At 39.8% G+C, this 25,779-nt stretch overlaps 1 protein-coding gene across 4 annotated transcripts; it reads left to right on the top strand.

Annotated features, from left to right (window-relative positions):
• Positions 1–624: 624 nt before the first annotated feature.
• On the top strand, positions 625–25,775 carry rprd1b (regulation of nuclear pre-mRNA domain containing 1B). Of its 4 annotated transcripts, none has more exons than XM_062052249.1 (8): positions 625–728; positions 1,140–1,390; positions 12,867–12,996; positions 13,619–13,752; positions 19,846–20,003; positions 20,166–20,292; positions 20,452–20,627; positions 24,258–25,775. In XM_062052249.1, exons 2-8 carry the CDS (start codon positions 1,240–1,242, stop codon positions 24,405–24,407), a joined length of 1,026 nt encoding a protein of 341 aa, XP_061908233.1. In that variant the 5' UTR covers positions 625–728; positions 1,140–1,239; the 3' UTR covers positions 24,408–25,775. The 4 variants fall into 4 exon arrangements, with proteins under 4 accessions (XP_061908233.1, XP_061908235.1, XP_061908232.1 ...); XM_062052250.1 differs by having other exon boundaries at positions 669–808; XM_062052251.1 differs by having other exon boundaries at positions 645–1,390; positions 19,849–20,003.
• The last annotated feature ends 4 nt before the right edge of the window (positions 25,776–25,779 follow it).

Raw genomic sequence — 25,779 nt, 5'->3', positions numbered from 1 at the left:
GTGCATTCCATATTGATGTGGCATAGAAAGAATATGAGTTAAGACCTTTGTTAGATCGGAATCTGGGTTTAACGTGGTGGAGCTCCCCCTGGTGTTGTGGTTATGGCGGTCATTTACGTTAAGGAAGTAGTTTGACATGTACTTCGGTATCAGGGAGATGTAGTGGATTTTATAGACTAGGCTCAGTGCAAGTTGTTTTACTCTGTCCTCCACCCTGAGCCAGCCCACTTTGGAGAAGTGGGTAGGAGTGAGGTGTGATCTGGGGTGGAGGTCTAGAAATAATCTGACTAGCTTGTTCTGGGATGTTTGGAGTTTAGATTTGAGGGTTTTGGAGGTGCTAGGGTAGTGGACATAGAGAGAGAGATCAGAAAGCATAAGAATAAGTATCTACCTTTGATTATTTACATTTGATTATTTACAATCCGGGGAGGTGGGATGTGGAAGGGAGGGTGTTATAGGGTTGAAGCATGTAGAGTTCTAAATCTTTTTTAAAGGCACAAAAAACTGGTCAGGTATTGAGAAACTTACATTTATGAATATACAACTTAGCCAATAGTATAATGAGATTGCAAAGGTAAAATTCATTTTTAAATTTTTGTTCACTTACTTACTTCTAAAAGAGGGGGTATTGTCTCCGATGACGTCACTACTACGCGACGCACATGTTGGGGTGAAAGTGCGAACTGCCATTTTTTTTTTTTATATCCTGGAGAATTCTTCCTGACTAGGTAGGCAAGCGAAACCCAAACTCTGAGTCGTTCCACCGTCGCTATAACCGTTTTATTGCCGCATCGATCGCACCGAGCAGGTATTCCACTCATCTGTTATAGAAAGCCGAGCATTTTAAAGTCTGGCTAGAGCGCATGCTGGCTAGTAGTATGCGGTTAGCCGACTTAGCCGCCGCCAGCTAACGTTAGCTGTGGCTGTAAACAAACACTTTAACTATCCAACGAGCAGTTGCTCTTCAACCAACTCAAAACGCTGCAGGTTTGTTAATATAGTTGCATGGTTCCCTTGGTTTAACGGCTAAACTAGCGCTATAACGCTGCTTTGTTTGGAGTCGGCAGCGGGAAGACGCTTTTTTTTTTTTTTTTTTTGCAAAATCCTGCTTAAAGTAAACGTTTGACTTTTGATGACAGCGCCAGTTGTCCACAACTAGCTCGGAGCTCAGTCGGTTTTGAGCCGAGGGGTCGTGGTGGGTCCGCTGCTCCCAAAGGACGCGCAGAGCATCGCACCGACATGTCGTCTTTCTCCGAGGCGGCCCTGGAGAAGAAGCTGACGGAGCTGAGCAGCTCGCAGCAGAGCGTCCAGACTCTGTCACTGTGGATCATCCACCACCGCAAACACTCGGGGCTCATCGTCAAAGTGTGGCACAGAGAGCTAAAAAAAGGTAAGCATATTTCTAATAATCGTTGTCCCTTCATGACTGTATTATGATGATAGTATATATCTGATAGTATATATCTGTATCATGAATCAATTTAAGTGGACCCCGACTTAAACAAGTTGAAAAACTTATTCGGGTGTTACCATTTAGTGGTCAATTGTACGGAATATGTACTTCACTGGGCAACCTACTAATAAAAGTCTCAATCAATCAATCAATTCAGCGTTTCAAGGGTTGGAAATGGGGGTTGAATCACCAAAAATGATTCCCGAGCGCGACCACCGTTGCTGCGCACTGCTCCCCTCACCTCCCAGGGGGTGGAACAAGGGGATGGGTCAAATGTACATGGGTTTTACTTGTATAGCGCTTTTCCACCTTCAAGGTACTCAAAGCACTTTGACACTATTTCCTAGGGGTGTAACGGTACACAAACATTTCGGTTCGGTACGTACCTCGGTTTAGAGGTCAAGGTTCGGTTCATTTTCGGTACAGTAAGAAAACAACAAAATATAAATGTTTTGGTTATTTATTTACCAAATTTGTAAACAATGTCTTTATCCTTTTAACATTGGGAACACTATAATAATTCTGCCCACGATAATCCACAGTAAACTGCCTCAAGTTGTTGCTCAGATTAAATAAAATTACAAAACTTTTCTTCTACAAACCCCGTTTCCAAATGAGTTGGGAAATTGTGTTAGATGTAAATATAAACGGAATACAATGATTTGCAAATCCTTTTCAACCCATATTCAATTGAATGCACTACAAAGACAAGATATTTGATGTTCAAACTCATAAACTTTATTTTTTTTTGCAAATGATAATTAACTTAGAATTTCATGGCTGCAACACGTGCCAAAGTAGTTGGGAAAGGGCATGTTCACCACTGTGTTACATGGCCTTTCCTTTTAACAACACTCAGTAAAAGTTTGGGAACTGAGGAGACACATTTTTTAAGTTTCTCAAGTGGAATTCTTTCCCATTCTTGCTTGATGTACAGCTTAAGTTGTTCAACAGTCCGGGGGTCTCCGTTGTGGTATTTTAGGCTTCATAATGCGCCACACATTTTCAATGGGAGACAGGTCTGGGGCCGTACTTATCAAGCTTCTTAGAATTACTCCTAAGAAGTCTGCTAAGAGTTGACTTAAGAGTAAATAAATTCTTCGCTGAAAGCTGCACTTAAAAGTTAGTTATCAAGCGTCTTACTCACACTTTCAGCGAAGTGTAGGACTGAATCTTAAGTGTCACACTCAGAGCTGAAATACGACATTACTATGTGCCGTAAACGGAATTTTAGGTGACGTAATTTCTGTGTCCATAGAAATGACCAATCACGGAAGGGAATCCGTTGTCTAAGAATAAAGAAATATCTTGGAAATATTTAAGTGGACAATGGGAGTGTATATTTTGACAATAAACTACAAAATAATACAAAACAAACTAGTCCCCGCCGGCACTCACGCTACCGCTCCCTCTCTTCTATCGCCCACACACTCACTGACGTCACTCACCTCACAGCCACACACATACGCTACTGTCATAACATTTTCTTTCCAATTCATTAATTAGCCAACTAATTTGAAACTGGTGTGGGTGGCTCTATATATACTAGCCCACTGCAGACACATCCAGAAATCAACAAGGAATCGAAAAGTATTAAATCTGTGACAAAAATAATATCCGCTCTGTCTAAACGATACCATTTGATCAGCTGCTCGTCATAAAAAAAAAACAACATTGTTCCGTTCCCTGAACGTTCGCGCACGTCTCTCTCGCCTCAGTGCCATCCCCTGCTGGCAACTCCTAACCACTTAAGACACCTCTGAAGGTCTCTTAAATATCGTGGAGAGTAGGAGTGATTCTTAGACTTAAGAACGTTGATAAAAAGCTTTTATTCTTAAGTTTGAGAGTAGGACTAAATTTCGCAAATTCTCAGGACTTAAGTGTAAAATGGCACTCTAAGAAGCTTGATAAGTATGGCCCCTGGACTACAGGCATGCCAGTCTAGTACCCGCACTCTTTTACTATGAAGCCACGTTGATGTAACACGTGGCTTGGCATTGTCTTGCTGAAATAAGCAGGGGCGTCCATGGTAACGTTGCTTGGATGGCAACATATGTTGCTCCAAAACTTGTATGTACCTTTCAGCATTAATGGTGCCTTCACAGATGTGTAAGTTACCCATGTCTTGGGCACTAATACACCCCCATACCATCACAGAAGCTGGCTTTTCAACTTTGCGCCTATAACAATCCGGATGGTTTTTTTCCTCTTTGGTCCGTAGGACACGACGTCCACAGTTTCCAAAAACAATTCGAAATGTGGACTCGTCAGACCACAGAACACTTTTCCACTTTGTATCAGTCCATCTTAGATGAGCTCAGGCCCAGCGAAGCCGACAGCGTTTCTGGGTGTTGTGATAAACGGTTTTCGCCTTGCATAGGAGAGTTTTAACTTGCAATTACAGATGTAGCGACCAACTGTAGTTACCGACAGTGGGTTTCTGAAGTGTTCCTGAGCCCATGTGGTGATATCCTTTACACACTGATGTCGCTTGTTGATGCAGTACAGCCTGAGGGATCGAAGGTCACGGGCTTAGCTGCTTACGTGCAGTGATTTCTCCAGATTCTCTGAACCCTTTGATGATATTACGGACCGTAGATGTTGAAATTCCTTGCAATAGCTGGTTGAGAAAGGTTTTTCTTAAACTGTTCAACAATTTGCTCATGCATTTGTTGACAAAGTGGCGACCCTCGCCCCATCCTTGTTTGTGAATGACTGAGCATTTCATGGAATCTACTTTTATACCCAATCATGGCACCCACCTGTTCCCAATTTGCCTGTTCACCTGTGGGATGTTCCAAATAAGTGTTTGATGAGCATTCCTCAACTTTATCAGTATTTATTGCCACCTTTCCCAACGTCTTTGTCACGTGTTGCTGGCATCAAATTCTAAAGTTAATGATTATTTGCACAAAAAAAAAAGTTTATCAGTTTGAACATCAAATATGTTGTCTTTGTAGCATATTCAACTGAATATGGGTTGAAAAGGATTTGCAAATCATTGTATTCCGTTTATATTTACATCTAACACAATTTCCCAACTCATATGGAAACAGGGTTTGTACATATAAAAAGTGCAACATTAAACAGTTTCAAGTCAACTCATCATGATTAATTTATTACAGCATTTGGGAAGCCTGTAGTTGATTTTTATTATGAAAATGTTTATATTTTTATCAACATGTGATAGCAGGGACCCTGCCATTCAAAACTAGGCTGCTCCATTATTAATGATTAATGTAACTATAGCTGAAAAATTAGTACAATAGCAATAGGAGAGACTATTCATCCCTGAACACCATGGAGTTCATGTAGGCTTTGTGATGCAGTTACATTATTATATCAACTATCAGAGACATAAACTCTTCATTTAACATAATGTCCTTTTTTGCTGCTTCAACACGGCTCAATCAACACAGAAAAAGGTAAAGTGAAATAACAGACAGACAGGGCTTTGCTGTCCATAACACACACACACCGCAAAATGAGCTAATGTTACTCTAAAAGCGAATTAGCCTTCACCTCAAGCCAGGACTGCGAGCGAGCTGAGCTGCAGTTTATATTTCTAGAAGGTCAACGGGCTCATAGTGATGTTACTAGTAGTTGACTGGTAGGTGTTTATTATAATTTGGGGAGAGTCCGCTGCCTGATGCTTACCTGCTAAACGCTAAGCACTGACTACATGCGCTCTATACCGCTCTGTATGTAACCAATCAGATGGTTGTGTGGGTGGGACAATGCTGGGTGCTGTGTACTGACAGAGACAGGCAGAAGGAAGCGGAGCAGTTTAAGACTTTAGCTTAATATGTTCGTGTGGAAACTCGTTTGGTACACCTCCGAACCGAACCCCCCGTACCGAAACGGTTCAATACATGTACATGTACCGTTACACCCCTACTATTTCCACATTCACCATCCATTCATTTTCTACCGCTCGTCGCGGGGGGTACTGGAGCCTATCTCAGCTGCATTCGGGCGGTAGGCGGGGTACACCCTGGACAAGTCGCCACCTCATCGCAGGGCCAACATCGACAGACAGACAACATTCACACTCACATTCACACACTAGGGCCAATTTAGTGTTGCCAATCAGCCTATTCCCAGGTGCATGTCTTTGGAGGTGGGAGGAAGCCGGAGTACCCGGAGGGAACCCACGCAGTCACAGGGAGAACATGCAAACTCCACACAGAAAGATCCCAAGCCCGGGATTGAACTCAGGACCTTCGTATTGTGAGGCACATGCACTTACCCCTGTACCACATATAATTATAAAAATTATGAAAGACATGACGATTGAATTCCAACCCGTAAATAAACATAAATAGAAGTCCGCTTTCAGCGGAGCTAATGGGAGGTCCTCTATCCCGCCCATAATACCCAATAAATAACCATCCAAAAACCGCTAACAATACTCCATTTAAATTTCGTGACTTGAATATTAACCAAATATTAATCATAAGCTTTAATGCAGACAAAGTATTTATAGCGTTGCCGTGATCACTAGCTTGTGTGCATATGTTTACGTCATAGAGTGTTAACCTGTTTCCTCGCGTCCCTGCTCGTGGAAGTTTATTGTAAATCATAATTCATGCCTCTCACCTGGATAGCAGAAGGACGAGGATGTAATCCGACATGTTGGTACACTTTGGCAGCCAATTTAGTCCCGGAAATGGCGAGAACTACACAAAAAGACGCTTGATTACGAATCATCCTTCTTCTGAATGGGAATATATGAACATCCTAGCAGTCGGCATGCTAATGACAGCAGACATTGTACTGTAAGTGGTGTTTTATAACGTTTTTGGCTCTCATAAAGTCTGCAGTGAGTAATAATCAGTGATGTTGATTAAAAAAAAAGCAAATGTTGTGATGCATGTTTAAAATTAATTCTTAAAATGATTAAAATACGTAAATATTAAATGTTATTATAAATAAATGGGCTTTACTCGAGTCATATGAAAGTCTATAAAAAATGGGACCCATTACCTCCCTGCTTGGCACTCAGCATCAAGGGTTGGGATTGGGGGTTAAATCACCAAAAATGATTCCCGGGCGCGCCCAATGCTGCTGCCCACTGCTGCTGCCCACTGCTGCTGCCCACTGCTGCTGCCCACTGCTGCTGCCCACTGCTGCCCTCACCTCCCAGGGGGTGATCAAGGGTGGTAGGTCAAATGCAGAGAATCATTTCGCCACACCTAGTGTGTGTGTGACAATCATTGGTACTTTAACTTTTTTTTTTAATTATTATTATTTTTTTTAATTAATTTATTTTTTTCACACTCATCCACACCCACTCACACAAAAAGGGTTGTTTCTTTCTGCTACCAATATTCTGGTTCCCACATCATAGATAACACAGTCTGCAAGGGACAGTCCCTGAAGCACACATGGTTGTGTGTGCTGCTGGTCCACTAACATTTTCATTAATTACTATTTTTTATGTAATTGTTTTTATATTGTTTTACTTTCTTTTTTTATCCAAGAAAATGTTTTTTATTTATTTATCTTATATTTTTATTTTTAAAAGGACCCTATCTTCACCAGACCAGGTTGTCAATGAAATTGGATTTGTTTAAAGGGTTTTTAAAACAAGGTCCAGTCCAGATAATGTCCAAGTCAGGCTCAGCAACACACACCTTCATCCATGTACATTGAAAAATTAGGGAACACAACAGATTGCATATAATTTATAAACAAAAATTACATTTTCAAAATAAGTATTTATGTACAGTCCAGATTATGTCCAGGTCGGACTCAGTAACACACACCTTCATTTTTGTACACTCAAATTAGGGAACATAACAGATAGCATATATGTTGTTGTTGTTGCATATCTATAAACATAATTACATTTTCAAAATAAGCCTTTGAGGACTTCCCATCTTTTTTTAATGTTTTTTGGCATCATAATCGTTTTCAACCATATAGCTTTCTAGAGGTAAGAAATACTGAATAAATGTTTTAAAGAAAGTAATACTAAGTGAATATCTGTTTTTGGCCTTAAAAATAAACCTTCTACCGAGTACTATAATTAAATTGACTAAATCATGACTGTTTTGATTGATTGATTGATTGATTGAGACTTTTATTAGTAGGTTGCACAGTGAAGTACATATTCCGTACAATTGACCACTAAATGGTAACACCCGAATAAGTTTTTCAACTTGTTTAAGTCGGGGTCCACTTAAATTGATTCATGATACAGATATATACTATCATATATACTATCATCATAATACAGTCATCACACAAGATAATCACAATGAATTATTTACATTATTTACAATCAGGGGTGTGGAGGGGGGGGTTAGGATATGGACATCAAGTAGTGGACATAGAGAGAGAGAGATCAGAAGGCATAAGAAAAAGTATCTGCATTTGATTGTTTACATTTGATTGTTAGCAATCCGGGGAGGGTGTTAGTTTAGGGTTGTAGCTGCCTGGAGGTTAACTTTTATTGCGGTTTTGAAGGAGGATAGAGATGCCCTTTCTTTTATACCTGTTGGGAGCGCATTCCACATTGATGTGGCATAGAAGGAGAATGAGTTAAGACATTTGTTAGTTCGGAATTTGGGTTTAACGTGGTTAGTGGAGCTCCCCCTGGTGTTGTGGTTATGGCGGTCATTTACGTTAAGGAAGTAGTTTGACATGTACTTCGGTATCAGGGAGGTGTAGCGGATTTTATAGACTAGGCTCAGTGCTAGTTGTTTAACTATGTCCTCCACCTTGAGCCAGCCCACTTTAGAGAAGTGGGTAGGAGTGAGGTGGGATCTGGGGTGGAGGTCTAGTAGTAACCTGACTAGCTTGTTCTGAGATGTTTGGAGTTTAGATTTGAGGGTTTTGGAGGTGCTAGGGTACCAGGAGGTGCATGCGTAATCGAAAAAGGGTTAAACGAGAGTTCCCGCCAGAATCCTCATGGTGCTTTTGTTGACCAGAGAGGAGATTCTGTAGAGAAATCTCGTTCGTTGGTTAACCTTTTTGATTACCTTGGTTGCCATTTTATCACAGGAAAGGTTAGCCTCTAGAATGGAACCTAGGTAGGTGACCTCATCTTTCCTGGTGATAACAATGTCACCCACTTTTATGGTGAAGTCATTGACTTTCTTGAGGTTGATGTGGGACCCAAACAGGATGGATTCTGTTTTACTCAAGTGTATGGATAGCTTGTTGTCAGCGAGCCAGGTGCAAGTTCTACAGAGCTCAGCACTGAGGATTTTCTCCACCTGTGACTTGTCCTTGCCGGATACCAGCAAGGCAGAGTCATCCGCAAACAAAAACAATTCACAGTCGCATGCCGATGACATGTCGTTTATGTATATTAGGAACAGTAAAGGTCCCAATATACTGCCTTGGGGGACTCCACAGCTCACCGAGAGGGGGGGGGACACGGTGCCGTTCACCTCTACCACCTGCTCCCTCCCCTCCAAGTAAGATTGCATCCAGCTCCATGAGTTTTTGTTAAATCCGATTGCTCTGAGCTTATTCAACAGTATAGCGTGGTTAACGGTGTCAAAGGCCTTCTGAAGGTCCAGCATGACCATGCCGCAGTATTTGCCCGCGTCCACCTCATGTTTGATGTGGTCGGTCAGATAGAGAAGGCATGTGTCAGTGGAGTGGTTAGTTCTAAAGCCGGATTGGAATTTGTACATGAGTTTATTAGTGGCAAGGTAACTATCGACCTGTTCATAAACAATTTTTCCATTACTTTCGAAATGGAACTGAGAATAGAAACAGGTCGGTAGTTGCCAGGATCCAATTTGCTTCCTTTTTTAAAGAGGGGAGTTACTCTTGCAATCTTAAAATCTTTTGGTACTTGGCCTTGTGTAATTGATAGGTTTATTATGTGCGTGAACTGTCAATGAACTCTCCTAAAATAACAGAAACCACATCTACTTTAACTTTAACATTATAGCGCTTTTCCACCTTCAAGGGAGGGCTGGGTGATATGGCCTTTTTTTAATATCTCAATATTTTCAGGCCATGTCACGATACACGATATATATCTCGATATTTTTAGAGACCATTGCATGATGAACACTTACAGGACAGCAAAGTATTATGCACGCTTGACCCATCTAAAGAAGTCCAAAACAAGACCTGCAGCAAAAGTTATGCCTTTACCACAATAACAATGCTCAGTTTTGTTTGATGCTGTCAGAGTGGAGTACTATACATCAGGGTTCCCCAACCTTTTTCCCACCAGGTGACCGGTTTAATATACGCATTATTTTCACGGACTGGCTTTCTATAACCTGACTCTCGCCAGATCCTTGTAGTTCGCTGAGCTCCACACAAGGATCTGGGACTTCTCAATAGGAGATGTATTTCAGAAGGTGTGGCCTTGTAAAAAAAAAAATCATTGTATGTGATTGAATAAACCACTTGTCCGTTATCTTGAATGATGTGCTACTTGAACCACTCACATCGAAATCAACCCGTGACGCTGATGAGAGCGACGCTGGGAAATCCAAAACAGAACAGCCGACATAAGTGTATATATTTGTATATGTGTATATATTTTATATTTATATTTTAGGGGATTTTATTAATAAAATAAATCCCCTAACAAGCAGGGAAACCTGCGAAACAGGCTTGTAGGGATGATATGGCCGCTGTGTTTTTTCCTGACTTAACGTACCGTATTTTTCGGACTATAAGTCGCAGTTTTTTTCATAGCTTGGCCGGGGGTGCGACTTATGTGTGAAATTATTAACACATTACCGTAAAATATCAAATAATATTATTTAGCTCATTCACGTAAGAGACTAGACGCATAAGATTTCATCGGATTTAGCGATTAGGAGTGACAGATTGTTTGGTAAACGTATAGCATGTTCTATATGTTATAGTTATTTGAATGACTCTTACCATAATATGTTACGTTAACATACCAGGCACGTTCTCAGTTGGTTATTTATGCGTCATATAGCGTACACTTATTCAGCCTGTTGTTCACTGTTCTTTATTTATTTTAAATTACCTTTCAAATGTATATTCTTGGTGTTGGGTGTTATCAAATAAATTTCCCCCAAAAATGCGACTTATACTGCAGTGTGACTTATATATGTTTTTTTCCTTCTTTATTATGCATTTTCGGCCGGTGCGACTTATACTCCGGAGCGAGTTATACTCAGAAAAATACGGTATATTCCGCTCCACCCTGGTATTGGGCACTGTATAATGGATAAACCACAGAAACCTCGACTATATGTATATGTATATGTATGTACAGTCGCGATCAAAAGTTTACATACTGTACACTTGTAAAGAACATAATGTCATGGCTGTCTTGAGTTTCCAATCATTTCTACAACTCTTATTTTTTTGTGATAGAGTGATTTGAGCACATAGTTGTTGGTCACAAAAAACATTCATGAAGTTTGGTTCTTTTATGAATTTATTATGGGTCTACTGAAAATGTGACCAAATCTGCTGGGTCAAAAGTATACATACAGCAATGTTAATATTTGGTTACATGTCCCTTGGTAAGTTTCACTGCAATAAGGCGCTTTTGGTAGCCATCCACAAGCTTCTGGTTGATTTTTTTTACCACTCCTCTTGACAAAATTGGTGCAGTTCAGCTAAATGTGTTGGTTTTCTGACATGGACTTGTTTCTTCAACATTGTCCACACGTTTAAGTCAGGACTTTAGGAAGGCCATTCTAAAACCTTAATTCTAGCCTGATTTAGCCATTCCTTTACCACTTTTGACGTGTGTTTGGGGTCATTGTCCTGTTGGAACACCCAACTGCGCCCAAGACCCAACCTCCGGGCTGATGATTTTAGGTTGTCCTGAAGAATTTGGAGGTAATCCTCCTTTTTCATTGTCCCATTTAAAGCACCAGTTCCATTGGCAGCAAAACAGGCCCAGAGCATAATATTACCACCACCATGCTTGACAGTAGGAATTGGTGTTCCTGGGATTGAAGGCCTCACCTTTTCGCCTCCAAACACATTGCTGGGTATTGTGGCCAAACAGCTCAATTTTTGTTTCATCTGACCACAGAACTTTCCTCCAGAAGGTCTTATCTTTGTCCATGTGATGTCAGATTAAACAAAAATGTGTTCTTTACAAGTGTATGTAAACTTTTGATCGCGACTGTGTGTATATGTATGCATGCATATCATACCTATGTATATGTATGTATGTACAGTATGTATGTGTTTATGTATGTACATATGTGTGTATATACATGTGTGATTGTGTATGTATATGCGTATGTAAATATATATAATATGTGTACATATATGTAATATGTGTATATGTACCATTATACTGTACATCGAGTGTGAAAGTTAGTTTCCATTTTTAAAAATTGACATCTTGTATTTATTTTTTCAAGATAACCAGTTTTGAAAATTAACAAACTATTCATTTCCACCTGTAATTTTTCTTTTGCAAGTACTAAATTGTATTCAAATGGAGCAGTTCATTAATGCAGTGTTTTTCAACCACGCGGCACACTAGTGTGCCGTGAGATACAGTCTGGTGTGCCGTGGGAGATCATGTAGTTTCACCTATTTTGGGGTAAAAATATTTTTTGCAAACAAGTAATTATAATCTGCAAATAATGTGCCGTTGTTAAGTTACGGTGCTGTCTAGAGCTCGGCAGAGTAACCATGTTATACTCTTCCATATCAGTAGGTGGCAGCCGGTAGCTAATTGCTTTGTAGATGTCGGGAACATGTCGTGTGAGACGTCGTCGTATCTAATGCTTAAACCAAAAATAAACAAAAGGTGAGTGCCCCTAAGAAAACGCATTGAAGCTTAGGGAAGGCTTTGCAGAACGAAACTAAAACCTAACTCGCTACAAAGTAAACAAAAACAGAATGCTGGACGACAGCAAAGACTTACTGTGGAGCAAAGACAGCGTCCACAATGTACATCCGAACATGACATGACAATCAACAATGTCCCCACAAAGAAGGATAGCAACAACTTAAATAGTCTTGATTGCTAAAACAAAGCAGATGCGGGGAATAGCGTTTAAGGAAGACATGAAACTGCTACAGGAAAACACCAACAAAAGAGGAAAAGCCACCAAAATAGGAGCGGAAGACAAGAACTAAAACACTACACACAGGAAAACAGCAAAAAAGTCAAAATAAGTCACGGCGTGATGTAACAGGTGGTGACAGTACACCTACTTTGAGACAAGAGCTATATTGATGCATGCTTGGTTATGGTTTAAAGTCATACCCAACAATTGCGACAACGACTTTTTACTGTCAACTGAGTTTAATTTTTTAATGATTTCTGCTGGGGGTGTGCCGCCGGATATTTTCAATGAAAAAAATGTGCCTCGGTCTTAAAAAAGGTTGAAAAACACTGCATTAATGGATGAATGAAGCCCCTGGTGATGGTTTCATTTTTCAGTGTGTAATCTGAAGTGAAATATTTGTCGTTTTGCAGCTAAAACCAGCAGGAAGCTGACGTTCCTCTACCTGGCCAATGATGTTATCCAAAACAGCAAGAAGAAAGGACCCGAATTCACAAAAGACTTTGAGACCGTACTCGTGGATGCCTGCTCGCATGTTGCCAGGTATTTGCAGCATGGATCATCATGCTGTTTTGTTTGGATTCACAATTAAGTTTTTTTGAGCCGGATGATGGAGAGTTAGATTGCCGTCATCTCTAACAATACAACTTTTAATAATTTTAATACCTCACAAACTAATGTTTGGCTTCGCTGGCTTCAAATATATTTTCATTGTTGCTTTTTATGAGGTGGCGCACTTCGCTTTGCCAGAACGCAGGCTTTCTTACCTCCGCCAAAGAGGTTATGTTTTGACCTGGGCTTGTTTGTTTGTCTGTCTGTTGGCAACTTAACTCAACCAGTTATGGACAGAGTTAGTGTCCAAAGACAATATATGTCATCTACGATAAGTACTAACACACTTCACTTCCTGCTTACGGCCTTCATCGCCCCCATCTTGACATTACCGCACTGCGCAGAGGATTCTGGGAGATGGTAGTTTATTTTCAAACCCGGCAAACGCTAAAACGCCAGAACAAAACTACCATCACCAAGTTTTCGTTGGATACGGTCACACGTCACAATATTATTGAGAAGACTTTGGAAACCGAAAACCTTACATCCCTACAATTTATGCATTGACATATTGTTTTCACTCTTCTCACTGACCTCCACTATTCTCTTGCAGTGAAGTAGAAGAGAACTGTAAAAAGCACATGGAGAGACTCCTGAACATCTGGAAGGAGCGCAGCCTATACAGAGCCGACTTCATTCAGCAGCTGAAACTGGCCATAGAAGACTCCCACAGCCCCAGACCTACAGGTTGTTATATAATCTCTTAACACTTAAACACATTATGACTGAGTAGTGGCGAAGAGTAAAATACATTGTGGACAGTGACAAAAAAGGCTGCATCACGGCTTTTAATATTCAAAGTCAGTTAAGTCTTTAAAGGGGAACTGCATTTTTGGGGGGAATTTTGCCTATCGTTCAGAATCATTATGAGACAAGAACACGCATCTTTTTATTTTTTACAATTTAAAGATGATAAACGCTTGAAAGATGCGGCAAATGGGAGTCACCTTTTATAGCCTTCAAAACCCTCCATAAACGTTTTATATACACACTACTCAGACACATTCTTACCAATAGGTAATGTTCAATATTTACCGTATTTTGATAATTTTTGTCATTTCCGGGACTGATTTATTCCGGCCATTGATCTCTGTTTTCATAGCAGCGCACATCTGACGTCTGGCAATAAATGTTTGTTCCTACTTCTGGAATCAAACACGAGTGTGGTTCTAATCATGGCAGACTTGGTAGCAGACAAATTTTTGGACAAATGAGGAATCACAACTTTATACTTTTGAAGCTAAATATACTGCTGCTTATAGAAGCCAACACGAAGGAAGAGTGCGATGTTAGAGCAGACGGAAGCCGGGAGAGGGGGATGAAAGTGATTTTGACGCTATAAATATGGAACTTGGAAATAAGCTATTTTGACATAAACGGCGTGCTTATCCAAAATCAACAAGATGATGGAACTTGGAGACAAGCTATTTTGACATAAATGGCATGCTTATCCAAAATCAACAGGATGATGGAACTTGGAGACAAGCTATTTTGACATAAATGGCATGCTTGTCCAAAATCAGCAGGAAACATCCCCGACCAGCTGGACCAGACAAACAACTGTCCATTAAGAGTCACTTTAAAGTTGATCATGATACACGCAACACGTCGTGTGTTAGTACAAGTACAGTACATGCACTGGCTAGCTCAGCTGTGTACAAAGAAAATATGAAATGTGTGCTAATACTTTACAGATATTATAATATGATTGTTCATGTTTTTCAGTCAGTACAGATTGGTGTCTTACTGCATTTTGTTGTGCATTATAAACTCAAACGCGTTTCGTATTGTTGTAGTAGCTAGCTTATCTCTTACTATAGTTAGCTTTTACGGGTAATACCAAAGCAAGCCAATGTATTACTATGATAGAAAAATAGTTCCTCTGTGTTCGCTTTTACAATAACAAATCTCACTACAGCTTGGTAATTATACAGGTTACGGAACGGAAATTAAATATTGTTGACGGTTTTTCAATGCATTTTTAAAGTGATTTAGAGATACAATTGATTGCTTCCATGACCTGCATTGCTAGCCACCTAGAACGAGACGATTTTTAGGTGTTAGAAACCGAAAAAAAAACAAAATCCTTTTGTATTGTTGTGTCTCATAATGATTGTGAACAATAGGCAAAATTTCAAAAAAGTGCAGTTCCCCTTTAAGTAAAGGTAAACAAAGATACATTGGAACCCGCTTATGTCGACAACTTAAAGGCCTACTGAAACCCACTACTACCGACCACGCAGTCTGATAGTTTATATATCAATGATGAAATCTTAACATTATAACACATGCCAATACGGCCGGGTTAACTTATAAAGTGACATTTTAAATTTGCCGCTAAACTTCCGGTTCGAAACGCCTCTGCGGATGACGTATGCGCGTGACGTAGCCCGGGGAACACGGGTATGCCTTCCACATTGAAGCCAATACGAAAAAGCTCTGTTTTCATTTCATAATTCCACAGTATTCTGGACATCTGTGTTCGTGAATCTGTTGCAATCATGTTCATTGCATTATGGAGAAGGAAGCTGAGCAAGCAAAGAAGAAAGTTGTCGGTGCGAAATGGACGTATTTTTCGAACGTAGTCAGCAACAACAGTACACAGCCGGCGCTTCTTTGTTTACATTCCCGAAAGATGCAGTCAAGATGGAAGAACTCGGATAACAGAGACTCTAGCCAGGAGGACTTTTGACTTCGATACACAGACGCCTGTAGAGAACTGGGACAACACAGACTCTTACCAGGATTACTTTGATTTGGATGACAAAGACGCAGACGTGCTACTGTGAGTATGCAGCTTTGGCTTCTAAACATTTGATCGCTTGACCGTATGTGCGCAACTTTTTTTTGCGTATGTACGTAACTTTTTTAAAATATATAAGCTTTATGAACCTTGGGTTAGGTGAACGGTCTTTTGGGCTGAGTGATTGTGTGTGTTGATCAGGTGTTTGAATTGTATTGGCGTGTTCTATGGAGCTAGGAGCTAGCATAGGAGCTAGGAGTTAGCATAACAAAGACTTAGGTGTTTTTATGCAGGATTAATTTGTGTCATATTAAATATAAGCCTGGTTGTGTTGTGGCTAATAGAGTAAATATATGTCTTGTGTTTATTTACTGTTTTAGTCATTCCCAGCTGAATACCAGGTACCGTGAGTATGCAGCCTTGGCTGCTAAACATTTGATAGCTTGACCGTATGTGCGCGTCACGTACGTAACTTTTTAAAAATATATAAGCTTTATGAACCTTGGGTTAGGTGAACGGTCTTTTGGGCTGAGTGATTGTGTGTGTTGATTAGGTGTTTGAATTGTATTGGCGTGTTCTATGGAGCTAGGAGCTAGCATAGGAGCTAGGAGCTAGCATAACAAAGACTTAGGTGTTTTTATGCAGGATTAATTTGTGTCATATTAAATATAAGCCTGGTTGTGTTGTGGCTAATAGAGTATATATATGTCTTGTGTTTATTTACTGTTGTAGTCATTCCCAGCTGAATATCAGGTCACCCCCGGCTCTCACAGCATCTTCCCTATCTGAATAGCTTCAACTCCCCGCTAGTCCTTCACTTACACTTTACTCATCCGCAAATATTTCATCCTCGCTCAAATTAATGGGGAAATTGTCGCATTCTCGGTCCGAATCTCTCTCACTTCATGCGGCCATCATTGTAAACAATAGGGAACTTTGCGTATATGTTCAACTGACTACGTCACGCTACTTCCGGTAGGGGCAAGCCTTTTTTTTATCAGATACCAAAAGTTGCAATCTTTATCGTCGTTGTTCTATAGTAAATCCTTTCAGCAAAAATATGGCAATATCGCGAAATGATCAAGTATGACACATAGAATAGATCTGCTATCCCCGTTTAAATAAAAAAAATTCATTTCAGTAGGCCTTTAAGTCCTAGTCCACAGTGTTCATTTTATCAATATAAAGTACCCGCTTTAAGGGGAATTTAATTTATTTTGGAATTTTGCCTATGATTCAGAATCCGTGTGACACAAGAACATTTCTTTCTTTTTTTATGCATTTTAACTCGTAAAAACCGCTAGCAAGCGTCAGCTGACAATGCAGGTAACGGGGATACTCTCTGTTCTGCCAGTAAAGTGCTCTATTAAGCATCCAAAAACCTCCATCGTTTTATATACTGTTCATTCTGGAGTAACAGGCACATTCATAATAACATGTAATGTTTACGTATTTTGCTCATTTTAAGCATACAGCGGCGCATTGATTTAGCAGAGCGCATCCCAACGTTCTCTGTTTCTTTCAACAACTACCACTAACTACAGCAGATTGGATAAGAGCTAACGACTACTACTTTGTGACAAGTGATGATCCTGAACCTTATATTTTTGAGCCTGAATATAAGGAGGATGAGCTACAAGTTTTAGAAGCTGAGTGGTAAGCAGATCCAGCTATAGTGAAGCACTAAGCATCATGTAGCAGAATTGCTAAGTACTCGATAAGAAACACAAAATACGAACATAATTAAACAATCACTTACTGTACAATGTCTGTTATGCCAACTGATAAGGTTGGCATACCAGACATTCAGCACAAGACTTGATCTCCGGTGTTAGATGATTAATTTATTATAATCCTCACTCATTGGGTAAAAAAAGACGGGCTCAAACAAGTTTTTTTCTTTCTCGCAATGTTTTTGAGTTGGAATTTCAAAGTTGACCAATCTCTCGGTATATGGCCACAACCTTTTACTGTACAGGTGAGAGTCATGATTTATAATCTAACTTTAATTTTTTACCAATTGAGAGGTGATGCAGCAGCTTCCTAGCTCAGTATGTCAATAGCTGCAGTAGCTAGTTACAGTACCTATCTGATCAAGGCGCCGTTAAAAGTAGTTCCTCTGCTTTAGCGCTTATATAAATTATAACAATGTCACTCTGCGGTTTTTGGATGCTTTTTTCGAGGGCTTTATGGGTAAGAATAGATGACTCCCATTAGCTACATTCTTAGCCGTCTAGTACGAGTCCTATGTTACAAATTAGAATGCTTAAAAAAAAATAAACGTTTGTTCTTGTCTCACATAAGGATTGTGAATGATAGGAAAAATTCTCCCAAAAAGTGCAGTTGGCTTTTAAGTTGACGTCGACATATTTGGTCAACCGTTTCTGTGGAAAAATCAGTCCATTTGTGTCCATGATGGCTTATACTGTTAAGTTCCTACTAGTGTGTACAGCAGGGGTCACCAACCTTTTTGAAACCAAGAGCTACTTCTTGGGTAGTGATTAATGCGAAGGGCTACCAGTTTGATACACACTTAGATAAATTGCCAGAAATAGCCAATTTGCTCAATTTACCTTTAACTCTATGTTGTTATTAATAATTAATGATATTTACACTTACCGTAATTGAATGGTTTAAAAGAGGAGAAAACACGAAAAAAATGACAATTAAATTTTGAAACATAGTTTATCTTCAATTTCGACTCTTTAAAATTCAAAATTCAACCGAAAAAAAGAAGAGAAAAACTAGCTAATTCGAATCTTTTTGAAAAAATTAAAAAAATAATTTATGGAACATCATTAGTAATTTTTCCTGATTAAGATTAATTTTAGAATTTTGATGACATGTTTTAAATAGGTTAAAATCCAATCTGCACTTTGTTAGAATATATAACAAATTGGACCAAGCTATATTTCTAACAAAGACAAATCATTATTTCTTCTAGATTTTCCAGAACAAAAATTTTAAAAGAAATTAAAAAGACTTTGAAATAAGATTTAAATTTGATTCTACAGATTTTCTAGATTTGCCAGAATAATTTTTTTGAATTTTAATAATAATAAGTTTGAAGAAATATTTCACAAATATTCTTTGTTGAAAAAACAGAAGCTAAAATTAAGAATTAAATTAAAATGTATTTATTATTCTTTACAATAGAACAAATAAATGTACTTGAACATTGATTTAAATTGTCAGGAAAGAAGAGGATGGAATTTAAAAGGTAAAAAGGTATATGTGTTTAAAAATCCTAAAATCATTTTTAAGGTTGTATTTTTTCTCTAAAATTGTCTTTCTGAAAGTTATAAGAAGCAAAGTTAAAAAAATCAATGAATTTATTTAAACAAGTGAAGACCAAGTCTTTAAAATATTTTCTTGGATTTTCAAATTCTATTTGAGTTTTGTCTCTCTTAGAATTAAAAATGTCGGGCAAAGCGAGACCAGCTTGCTAGTAAATAAATACAATTTAAAAAATAGAGGCAGCTCACTGGTAAGTGCTGCTATTTGAGCTATTTTTAGAACAGGCCAGCGGGCTACTCATCTGGTCCTTACGGGCTACCTGGTGCCCGCGGGCACCGCGTTGGTGACCCCTGGTGTACAGTGTAGTTATACAGCATAAAATATTATAATGACTTTAGTGAAAAGTCATCTTCAGAATAAAAGCATGGCAGTATTAACCTTGAGTCTACCATACTACTTAACAAAATACACCCATTTAAGTACTTTTATGATTGTTAACCCACAAAAGAAAGATTTGTGCACTTCGAAAACTTTATTGTCATTGTAGTCAAGACATACAGTGGTAGATCGGAGTATGAAATACTGTACTTATAACTGCCTTATAAACATCTTTCATTATTTCCTATTCTCATGTCACAAATAAAATGTGCAAGCAATGGCAAGTTTCAGTTTCAATGTGGCTTATGTCTACGTCAGTCAGCCGGTCTTTGGTTTTTAAACAGGTATTGAAGTATTGTAAAGTATTTCATACAATCATGTTTATTATTATCTCTTCTATCCGTCCTAATGCTTGATTTCAGTAGAGGAAAAAAAACCTGTGAAGCGAACCTATCAAAAGATCCAGCAGCAGCAGCAGCAGCAGCAGGAGCTGCAGCAGCAGGAGGAAGAAGAGGACGACGACGACGACTACAGAAGCCACGGCTCTCCTCACATCACAGACACCGCCGCAGCTCAACTTGTAAGACGGCGACGGAACTCTTACACGAGAAAATAACATTGTAGTTTTAGAACAATCCATCCGATTTGATGTTTTCTTTCTTTTTTCCCCCTCCCCTTTCACTGTGTTTTCTCTTCCCTATAATTTAATGCACGGAAACGCACACAAAACACATACACTCAGACAGAAGAACTGGTGAAAGCGCTTCAGGACTTGGAGAACGCGGCATCGGGAGACGCGGCTGTTAGACAGAAAATTGCCTCGTTGCCACAGGAAGTCCAAGATGTCTCGTTGCTGGAGAAAATCACTGGTAAGTTTTATTTTGTCAACCTATATGAAGTAAGAGATTTTACAGTCTGCCATTTGGTCAAATCTAGGATGATAAACAGGAAATACGCATCACTTAACAAAAGCGTAATGCACTGTGCGTAAAGGCACACTAACTTCTCATATTCTTTCTCCCGTGCAGACAAGGAGGCTGCTGACAAGCTGTCCAAGACGGTGGATGAAGCGTGTCTACTCTTGGCCGAGTACAACGGCCGACTGGCTGCAGAGCTGGAGGACCGCAGGCAGCTGGCGCGCATGCTGACCGACTACATCGGCAGCCAGAAAGAGGCGCTGATGGACAGAGAGAATAAACTAGAGGCAAGTACAACATGAACGACACTGGGATTGCATGATATAGACCAGGGATCGGCAACCCGCGGCTCTTTGATCACTCTGATGACCCTCCCGATTTTTCGGGTAGACTTCCGAATTTCAGTGCCCCTCCCGAAAATCTCCCGGGGCAACCATATTGAGAGCGTGCTGTGATGGCACTGCCTTTAGCGTCCGCTTTTACACCATACTACCATACCATCTGCGTGCCGGCCCAGTCACATGTTGTGTGCGGCTTCTGCTTACACACGTAAGTGACTACAAGGCATACTTGTTCAACAGCCATACAGGTTACACTGAGGGTGCCGATATAAACAACTTTAACACTGTTACAAATATGCGCCACACTGTGAACCCACACAGACAAGAATGACACACAAATTTCGGGAGAACATCCGCACCGTAACACACAATACAACACAACATAAACACGACAGAACAAATACCCAGAATCCCATGCATCCCTAACTCTTCCGGGCTACATTATGCACCCCCGCTACCACCAAACCCAGCCCACCTCAACCGACGCACGGAGGGGGGGGGGGTTTGGTGATAGCGGGGGTGTATAATGTAGCCCGGAAGAGTTAGGGATGCATGGGATTCTGGGTATTTGTTCTGTTGTGTTACGGTATATGGGGCGGTATAGCTCGGTTGGTAGGGCGGCCGTGCCAGCAACTTTAGGGTTGCAGGTTCAATCCCTGCTTCCGCCATCCTAGTCACTTCCGTTGTGTCCTTGGGCAAGACACTTTACCCACCTGCTCCCAGTGCCACCCACACTGGTTTAATTGTAACTTAGATTTCAATATGTAAAGCGCTTTGAGTCACTAGAGAAAAAGCGCTATATAAATATAATTCACTTCACTTACGGTGCGGATGTTCTCCTGAAATGTGTTTGTCATTCTTTTTTGGTGTGGGTTCACAGTGTGGCGCATATTAGTAAGAGTATTAAAGTTGTTTATACGGCCACCCTCAGTGTGACCTGTATGGCTGTTGACCAAGTATGCCTTGCAGTCACTCATGTGTGTCTGCAGAAGCCTCATACAACATGTAACTGGGCTGGCACGCTGTTTGTACAGGTTGTAGAGGGCGCTAAAGGCAGTGCCATCACGGCACGCCCTTAATATTGTTGTTAGGGTGAAAATCAGCGGACATTCGAGGGAATAGTTGCCCTGAAATTCGGGAGTGTGATTATGGCAAGTGTGATGCCGTCAAGCGCCATTCATATAAAACTTGCGGGCCGCACTAACATTACATTTTCATATTAAGGTGCGGGCCGCGTGTCTCAGACCCCTGGTTTATACATAGCACAAAGCAAACAAAAACTTTGTGTGCAGTGTTATTTCATTTTAAATTTCAAAAGAGTTTGTGGCTCCCATTGTTTTCTTTAATTTGTGAAACGGGTCAAAATGGCTCTTTGAGTGGTAAAGGTTGCCGACCCCTGATATAGACAAACGAAACAACAACAACACAAAATAAAACTGTTTTTATTGGAGGATGAGGGATGGCTCTAAATATTTTACACAACACACTGTAGGCCTTCATGCTAACTGCTAATTGCTGCTCCAGCACCCCCCACGACCCCGAAAGGGACAAGTGGTAGAAAATGGATGGATGGATGATAGTAAACAGAGGTGCGCGTATCGATACAAATATTAACAGTAACAATACCAGGTATAGTATCAGTAAATGGTCAATATTAGAGTGGTTAGATCGATATTTTCTTTTTATCAAAAAAATATTTTGTTGTTATTGTTAACAAGCTAGGTAAATAAGTCCCTGGATACTGGAGGACTTTAAAGAGCAAAAAAACAACCAAATGAGCCTGTAGTAGGAAGTAAATAAAACAATAAATGATATTGTTTCACCACCATCCTGTGTTTTTCATCAAAAACGTAACCATTTAATGATCCTAAAAATTTTAAGTACCGTATTTTTCGGAGTATAAGTCGCTCGGGTGTACAAGTCGCACCGGCCGAAAATGCACAATAAAGAAGGAAAAACACATATATAAGTCGCACTGGAGTATAAGTCGCATTTTTTGGGGAAATTTATTTGATAAACCCCAACACCAAGAATAGACATTTGAAAGGCAATTTAAAATAAATAAAGAATAGTGAACAGGCTGAATAAGTGTACGGTATATGACTCATAAATAACCAACTGAGAACGTGCCTGGTATGTTAACGTAACATATTATGGTAAGAGTCATTCAAATAACTATAACATATAGAACATGCTATACGTTTACCAAACAATCTGTCACTCCTAATCGCTAAATCCCATGAAATCTTATACGTCTAGTCTCTTACGTGAATGAGCTAAATAATATTATTTGATATTTTACGGTAATGTGTTAATAATTTCACACATAAGTCGCTCCTGAGTATAAGTCGCACCCCCGGCCAAACTATGAAAAAAACTGCGACTTATAGTCCGAGAAATACGGTATAACCATTGGTATGATCAATACCGCCCCAGTAAATACTTGGTATTGGATCGATACCCACATTTCGAGTATCGCCCAAAACTACCACAAAATGTGTAGTGAAGCCTCTGTTGTCATTATATAAACAAACCCTAAAGGTATTTGACCAAAAACCAATGAAGCGTCATCACTGTCTTATTACCCAAAAATGTAACAAGATGAGTTTTGATAATTGTATACATTTCTCATTTTTAAAAGTCTCTTAGTGGATTAGGGTCTGGGTCAGTCTGTGTTCTCCGTGAAGGCCTCACATCTGTGGAACTCTTTGCCACTGGAGTTAAAGTCACAGTCGAACATTAAACTTTTCTCCACAAAACTGAAAAAGTGGCTTAAGGAAAATCATAAGTGTGCGCACTAGAACTGGATGTAGTATGGGCAAATTGGAGCAATTAGTTTTTTTTTTTTTTTTTGTGTACTTGTCTTTATCCTTTTGTATGTGTTTCACTTTTCTCAACTTTTCTTTGAAATCCTCACCAGGGACAAGGGTTGCAAATTAGCCTGTGGCTAGAAGTCTTATGTACTTTGACATCAGTTACCTGTGGGTAGCCATGTTTAATTGTACTGTCCCTGTCAAATAAAAAAAAAACCTGCGTCTCCCAATCGATGATGTCTTAGATTTATGACATGTGAACAACTGACACCATATTAGATACACACTCCTGTATGATTAGGTATTTTGTAAGTATGTTAAAGCCCTCAAATGGTTATTACTTGGAGGAATAGTAGTAGTAGTAGTAAAGAAGAATAATATAATTCCAAGGTTATTTTGGCAGCTTAACCACAAAGCTGGGATATAGGCTTTTTAAAAAAAATTAGTGCATCTTGAGCCACGTTAGACTGATATTAACTTGTTTAATACATAAAAATGTGAAGAATATCTTTATCAATTTTTTTGCATGTGCAATTTTTTATTTTTTGCACTTGTGGCTTATGTACACTTTTAAGTGCTATCATTTTACACAACTTTTATTCATTTTTTTAATTATACATGTTCATGTGACTTTAATTAAATTGCCAGAATACAGTACTTGGGGTATCCTTCCATTTGGGATGCAATGACACCCACTTTTTCTACCTTATGATCAATAATGTGAAAATACAGTTGTTAAATATTATGTGATTTTCATGGGCAGGAGTACAAGCAGAAGCTAGCCAGAGTGACCCGGGTGAGAAAGGAGCTCAAGTCCCACATCCAGAGTCTGCCCGACCTCTCCCTCCTACCCAACGTGACCGGCGGTCTGGCCCCGCTGCCCTCGGCCGGCGACCTCTTCTCCACCGACTGAATAATGGAGCTCAGACAAGCTAACCCGCCACATCCTCACACACACACACACGCAACAACCGACCAACATACACCCTCAGCCCGAGTATTGCAGGGTGTGTCCTGATGAGGTCACATGTCCCAGCAGCACCCCCTGCAGGACAAAGTAGTGGTGGGAGGATGAGGGGTTTGTGGAGGGGATAATACCATTCGGTTTGGTGACATCGCAGCACTCTCTAGAGGAGAACAGAGACTATGTCAGCCTGGATTTTCTCGCTTAGATTTCCCTTCACCATGTTTGGCGAAGTTAGTTTCTTCTTTGATTTTATTTGCTGTTTTTTTATGCTTGCCAGGAGTGGTTAAGAGGGCGATGTGGCTTTCAGTCTGCTCTCTACATTACCTGGATTTGCAATGCGCCACAAGGCTACACTGTGATGAGAATGTACCATTCATTAGTTGTGTGTGTGGGTGTGGGTGTGTGTGTCTTTTAAAAAAAACAGTTCATGTGGTGACTAGCAAGATTTGGCAGATTTAAGCAAACAGACAAGAATATTTTTGTAAAGCTTAAAGACACTTTCATTTGGAAACGGATGCTTGGGGGAAAAAAAGTGTAGGTTAATTATCATTGCTAAAAAATGTTACAAAAAACAGGCCATTATTTGTTCGAAACTGAAACTTTCACATGAAGGCAAAAAATCTCAGTTTTAATGTGTACGGTAGTTAATTGATAAAATACACTCACAAATTATGAGTCTTGATTTGTGTGCACTACGAATAATTGACCGGAGCCACGCTAAACAATCACATTATGATCATTATTATTAATAATATGGTAAGTATTGCCCAGCTCTATTGCATACCCAGATATCACAAATCAGTCAGCTAGCTACAAAGTGTTGCAAATGTCATTTCTTGGTTGATTTCATCAGCAGGCATTTGTGTAACATTGTTACCAGTTGTCTGCACACAGAGCTGTTGGATGTTCAAAGTTTGTTTTGGCAAAATTTAGGTAATATAAATGACATCGAGCAACAGTCTGTAACCAGAAACATGTCGTTTTCACAATGTTTGCTAAACCAAAAGGTGGTGTTTGTAGTTTTTTTTTTTCTTTCTTCAATCCAGTCACTGGTGGGGCGCCAAAGCACAACAATCCATGCAAAGGTGCATACAGCCATTGGAAGGATAGAAGTATTTCATCAAGTCTGACCTGCGTGTGTCACTCTAGATTATTAGTTTACATACATCTGTTCTGCCCCTCCTCCCCTTGCTGTGTGCAGTTTGTATTTATCTCTGGATAACCACACTTGTACAACCTGGAGTCTACCAGTAGGGTAGTTTTATTTCTGTAATGAAAGTGATTCAATGGATGCCAATAAACTGGGATCATTGAAACA

This window comes from Entelurus aequoreus, linkage group LG07 (genome assembly GCF_033978785.1).
Source record: "Entelurus aequoreus isolate RoL-2023_Sb linkage group LG07, RoL_Eaeq_v1.1, whole genome shotgun sequence".
NCBI classification, from domain to species: Eukaryota; Metazoa; Chordata; class Actinopteri; order Syngnathiformes; family Syngnathidae; genus Entelurus; species Entelurus aequoreus.
This window is presented reverse-complemented; position numbering and strand designations above follow the sequence as displayed.

Bases quoted from the DNA above. Each gene is read 5' to 3' on its own strand.
- rprd1b (XM_062052249.1), top strand. From the start codon at position 1,240: ATGTCGTCTTTCTCCGAGGCGGCCCTGGAGAAGAAGCTGACGGAGCTG. The intron at 12,997-13,618 runs GTATTTGCAGCA...ATTCTCTTGCAG, and splicing joins GCCTGCTCGCATGTTGCCAG to TGAAGTAGAAGAGAACTGTA. The intron at 13,753-19,845 runs GTTGTTATATAA...GCTTGATTTCAG, and splicing joins CCACAGCCCCAGACCTACAG to TAGAGGAAAAAAAACCTGTG.